The sequence below is a fragment of the Podarcis pityusensis genome (assembly GCF_964106645.2).
Source record: "Podarcis pityusensis genome assembly, chromosome: 3".
NCBI classification, from domain to species: Eukaryota; Metazoa; Chordata; class Lepidosauria; order Squamata; family Lacertidae; genus Podarcis; species Podarcis pityusensis.
In genome coordinates this window covers 58,459,507-58,465,506 of record NC_138026.1, presented here as the reverse complement: position 1 = coordinate 58,465,506, position 6,000 = coordinate 58,459,507, and the positions used below count along the sequence as shown (strand labels likewise).

General features: G+C 41.0%; 1 protein-coding gene across 2 annotated transcripts in view; it reads right to left on the bottom strand.

Moving 5' to 3' along the window:
- Positions 1-1,244: 1,244 nt before the first annotated feature.
- Positions 1,245-6,000, bottom strand: part of TMEM200A (transmembrane protein 200A) — a 46,911-nt gene continuing 42,155 nt past the window's right edge. For both annotated transcript variants that reach the window (XM_080999699.1, XM_080999698.1), the window contains one exon: positions 1,245-5,793. In XM_080999699.1, the coding sequence (XP_080855825.1) occupies positions 4,311-5,777 (1,467 nt within the window). In that variant the 5' untranslated portion in view covers positions 5,778-5,793 and the 3' untranslated portion in view covers positions 1,245-4,310. The remainder of the gene's footprint in view (positions 5,794-6,000) is intronic.

The following is a 6,000-nucleotide window of genomic DNA, read 5'->3' as shown; positions in this document are numbered from 1 at the left end:
AGTGCTCTTGGCAAAGATATGGATCGTTCAAGGAAGTCCTTTTCTAGATGCAAATACTTCTTTATGCTTCTTTGACTGATACTAAATGTAAACCTTGGCTTGCATCCATTTAGTTGTGCATCTGGGAAAGGGGAAGGCTTTTTAATGGGAATCTTGGGGAATGCTGTGGATCTTTTTAAAGGGTTTCTTTTAAGGAAATGCTGCTTATTATTCTGATTTTCGTATGCTGACATTTTCCCTGTGGATAACCACTTTTTTGTCTGTGATAGTCTTACTAGTTGTATTTCAAAAACTCAGCAAGACTGGAGCTCAAAGTAATCTGGGTAAAAAAGACAAAAACCCACTTTGGTCATATTTATCAGTGTTATGTAGTACTAAGTTTTGATGGCGTGTCACCAGCGACACAAAATCCCATGTCTCAGGGTTCCTCTTCTAGGTGCTACCTGTGTTAGGCCTTCTTTATTATATGGCAGTATCGAAATACTTTACACATAAATAAACTCTGTCTGAAACACAAAGGAGACTTCCAGATCCAGTGTGGTGTAGTGGTTCAGAGCGGTGGACTCGTAATCTGGTGAACCGGGTTCGATTCCCTGCTCCTCCACATGCAGCTGCTGGGTGACCTTGGGCCAGTCACATTTCTCTGAAGTCTCTCAGCCCCACTCACCTCACAGAATGTTTGTTGTGGGGGAGGAAGGGAAAGGAGAATGTTAGCTGCTTTGAGACTCCCGAAGGGGAGTGAAAGGCGGGATATCAAATCCAAACTCTTCTTCTTCTTCTTCTTCAGAGCTAGACAGATTTTGCTAGTGTTGGGTGCACATTAAACAACTGAATGAACAGCTCCCCAAGACACGCATGAATGATGCAGAAACCCTGTGTAATGCCATAGTCAATGTGGGATGTTGCTATCCAGGGATGCAATCTAAATGCAGTATTGTCGAAAATCTTGGTTAAGTGCTCAAGGCCCACACAAGTAATTAATTCTATTTGACTGAAGTTGGGATGCACTCAGTAATTAATTTTGGGCCCTCTGTTATTTTGAATGTATAGTTCTGTTGTTCTTGTTACTGAGAAATATCTTTAGGAAAAGATTTTGCTCCTTTGTAAAACAGTAAGGAGCACCGACACTGATTGTTATGTAGGGGAGGAAAAGGACTCACACCAAAGAATGATTAGTTTGTCCTTCCCTTTTCATTTTAACAGCAGAACTAATGAACGCCAAAGACACATTTATGATACTCGCGTAGTTTAACATTTGGTTTTTATTTTAAAAAAATAGCAAATATATTAAGAACACTGACCAGAAAGTTATTAAAAGCTTCATAGCAAAATATGTAGCCAACTCTGTTACAATATATAGGCTTGAGATTCTAACAGATTAACACTATGCCTCAATTCACTGGGCAAGTAATGCTTTTGACAAAGAAACACCACATTGTTAGAATATGGAGCTGGACATTAATGGGGGGGGGGCGGGAATCTGTTATTTGTCTTTCACAGTCAACTGGTGTACAACATTTTTACATTTCTGATTGTTTAGGGAGAAGCTATTCAAATAATTCCTGAGTTATTTAGGTTAAGTGAAAATATGAAACATCTGCTAAAATGACCAATTAACACTGTGATCCTATTGGCCAAACCACAAGGGGTGGAATGGGTTACAATAGACTCATTGGCAAGATTAGGGTCTAACTGCCTTAAGGCAATGTAAGGAAGTTTTCTGGTAGACCTATTCACACTGCTAATTTCTTTAGCAATAACGTTCAACTTCAACGGTGACCCAACTGGAGGAGAAGAAATGTCTGCTATCAGTATCGTCATCTTTGCAGCAGTTCACAATGCAGTGTATCCCTGCAACAAGTAATGTTTTAGTTCTTGAAAACTGTGGTCAACAGCAGGTTCATATTTAATGTCAGCATCATTAATGAATTGCAGTACAGTGGTACCTCAGGTTACATACACTTCAGGTTACATACGCTTCAGGTTACAGACTCCGCTAACCCAGAAATAGTACCTCGGGTTAAGAACTTTGCTTCAGGATGAGAACAGAAATCGTGCAGCGGCGGCATGGCAGCAGCGGGAGGCCCCATTAGCTAAAGTGGTGCTTCAGGTTAAGAACAGTTTCAGGTTAAGAACGGACCTCCGGAATGAATTAAGTATGTAACCAGAGGTACCACTATATTTGTTATTTGAGTTCACACTATAACCAGAAAAAGGCTTTGTTGTACAACAGAACAACCATTCTCCACACATCATTTATTTAAATGCCATAACTACTTGAATGCACTGTCATCCCACTCTTTGACAGGTAGGGTACATACATATTGAAATTTATATCTCTGAAGTGCCAGGTATAGCTATACCATACCTCATACTTCTAAAGAAACACCTAAAAATGCTGTAACAGTGATATCGTCAAACAAGGTGGATTTTTCTTGGCCAGTACTGAGCCTTAGGTAAAGATAAATGACCCTTGGACAGTTAAGTCCAGTCAAAGGCGACTATGGGGTTGTGGTGCTCATCTTGCTTCAGGCTGAGGGAGCCGGCATTTGTCCACAGACAGCTTTCCAGGTCATGTGGCCAGCATAACTAAACCACTTCTGGTGCAATGGAACACTGTGACAGAAGCCAGAAAGCATGGAAACCCCATTTACCTTCCCGCCGCAGTAGAACCTATTTATCTACTTGCACTGGCATGTTTTCAAACTGCTAGATTAACAGGAGCTGGGACGGAGCACTCTGTTGTGGGGATTCAAACTGCTAATCTTCCGATTGGCAAGCCCAAGAGGCTCAGTGGTTTAGACCACAGTGCTACTCGTATCCCCCTAGCACTGAGCCTTATTCAACCCCTAGCCCCTAGTCCCACATTTAGAACAACCAGCTGTCTTACTGAGAGCCAGTGTGGTGTAGTGGTTAAGAGCGGTAGTCTTGTAATCTGGGGAACCGGGTTCGTGTCTCCGCTCCTCCACATGCAGCTGCTGGGTGACCTTGGGTCAGTCACACTTCTTTGAAGTCTCTCAGCCCCACTCACCTCACAGAGTGTTTGTTGTGGGGGAGGAAGGGAAAGGAGAATCTTAGCCGCTTTGAGATTCCTTAAAGGGAGTGAAAGGCGGGATATCAAATCCAAACTCTTCTTCTTCTTCTTCTTAGCATCCTAGATCAGAAACCATCTCAGCTTTCTAGCTTAATCCATCCCCTTGTCGTCATAACAGAACTACAGACAACACTGGTATTCAGTTGATTATAGCAAGTTCACAAAAATGGTTTTCAATCTGCATAGTCTTTCTTGCAAATCCTAATCAATATGGTAGCAGTTTTTATTAATATTAGAGAATGCATTATTACTATCATATGTAAGAGAATTTCTTTGTGCATTCCCTGCTTGGTGTGGAACCTACAGAGAATTTCTTTGTGCATTCCCTGCTTGGAGCGGGGATGAACTGTTACTACACAGATAATATGCTATGTGTTTATTGCACGGCAGAAATATCCTTGCAGATCATACTCATTATCTACTTTACGCTTTGGATTCCAAGAAAAACCATGAACTAGTTTCACATGCCCAAGGGAAACTTGGACTCATTCATGTTGCTCAAAACACTAATACCCACATGGCACACCTCATTTGAAAGCTTTGAACGCAGGTTTTGATACAGAATAGAATCTATATTAAATAGAATCCTATTATTCCTTTCAATAGAATCCTGCTGATATAGAATTCTTTCTTTTTAAAAGGAAAACAGTCAATTTTTCCACTGGATATACTGATGGGCTAAATTTGGCTCCACCACAGCAAACCTTCCATCCATCTCCATCTCCAGTTAAAAGCACCATTGTTAACATGTTGCCATCATTGATGGCTCTGAACATCGAAGCTTATTCAGTCAGCTCGTATTGTTGACTCACAGTAATGAAAGATAGCATGCTTACATAGAAACAAAACGAGTAATGACTGGGAGGAAAAGGATCTGAGATATGTTGAGCAGTGATAATATACAGTATTGCAATTGTAAATTAAGAAGATATCAATTCTCAAACCACCATCCAATTACCATCCAAGCACGAACACCATCCAATCATCACTATGCCAGTGCAGTGTTTTGATGAACAAGCTGCTTGACATTAAACACTTGGCACTGCAGAGGTGAAAAATAACACCTTTGCTAACACAAGGCCATTTTAATCGGATATAAACATTTGGTAAAAACAGGCTTGTGACAGTTTCACTGGAAAACCAAACCAAAAAAGAATCACGTGTCAAAATGTTTTGTTTTGCTAAAAAATACTGACACATTAATTTTAGTCCCCTGTCAAAATGTTGTCTCAGAAGTTCCACGTTTTAGATTGTTACTCAAAAACTCATCATGTTCAAAACTCAAATTATTATGCGATCTGGAAATCATTTGAAGTTTTTCTTTGTTAGTAAAGTCCTTCTTGACTGTTGCTGATGGCACAAGCAGCCTGTCCATTGGATCTTCTTTGTTTTCTAGTTTCATATAACCTTTACTGTTGCTCCGGTCCAGTCTTGGCCAACTTGGGTGTTTTCTTTGTTCAACTTGGACAGTGAGAGTAGAAGGGCCCCTATCTAAGTCTAGGGATTTTGAGTGCACGGACAAAAGATGCAAAGAGGTGTTGGACCCAAACTGTTTTCTGGCTGCACCAGGTGACAGAAGCTTTCCTGTACTGGGCCCAAGATTCATAGAAGATTTGGATGAGGAGTCTCCGTATAAACTGTTTCTTGGTATCAATGTGCTGGAATGTTTGTACATGTCGTTGGTATGAGTTGATGGTATGGGTAGAGAGTCCATGGATAAATTTCTAGGCCTGCCTCTAGTGCTAACAGAATCCTCAGTAATGTTGTCTATACTGGGCTCATCAATAACACAGTTATTTAGTTTAATTACAGGTAACGTGAAAGCGTTGATGGAGGATGACACAATTGACTTCGTTTCACACTTTAAAGAGCTGCTACTCCTATCATCCTTTGACTTTCCAGAGTGAGGGTAAAGGCCGAAGACTGAACCAGAGCGCTCAGTAAGCAAAGGTGGCAGAAGATGAGTAGTGTTTTTGCCATCACTAGCCGCAATTTCCTCCTCCTCAGCACTGCTGTCTATTCGAAAGTTGCTTGCGTAGCCTGAGAAGGGTGCAATTGTATTTGCAGCCAGCCGTGATGCGTAAGAGCTTCCGTTGTGCTTGACTTCATTCTCCCCCGCTAAGCCTGTGTAGGCCGCAGTTAGCTGCTTCTGTTCACTGATCCTCAGAGTATGTATGTCAATGACAGTGGAATAGATGTCTCTCATGTGTATGATTTTTGTCTCCTTGTCACGGTTTTCGTGGAGCATAGCATTTGCGCAAATAAATATAAAGATTCCAATCCCCATAGTGAAAGGCCCCAACATTTTCATCTTATCAGAATGCAAGTGCTGTTCAAAGAAACGAATTATAATTCCATCTTCTTTTTCTATGACTTGGGTATCATTTAGTGGCAAGCTGTATTCAGACTCCGGAAAAGGCTCCTTTTCAGGCCAATAGCCAAGGATTGCCATAGCAATCCCCAGAAATGAGATAAGCACTCCCAGAACAAGGAAGAATCCTGATGGGGAGTAAAGTCGAATCTTGCCTCGGACCACGACTACATCTGCTCTGGGTCGGCGTTTTACTGGCTTTTGTTCTTCGGTAGCTGCTGATGTCGCAAGATTTAGATGATGCTGGGATCTGGCAGAGTCTTGCCGCTTTAAGGCAGCCAGTCCTGTTATGACTCCTCCTGTTGCTATCATAATTTTTTATTTTGATCTAGATGTGAATACAAGAAACAACAACAAACGTTTTAATAAGGTAAATTAATAAAGTAGGAAGCATTTCTTTTTAAAAAAAGTCTGTATATTTGCAACCTGTCTCTTAGCCCACCAAGATCTACAAACCCCTTCACAAGAATTAAAGTCCAAAAATTACCATTCAATGTTCTTCGTAACATTGTAATTTCTTAATCACATAATGCCA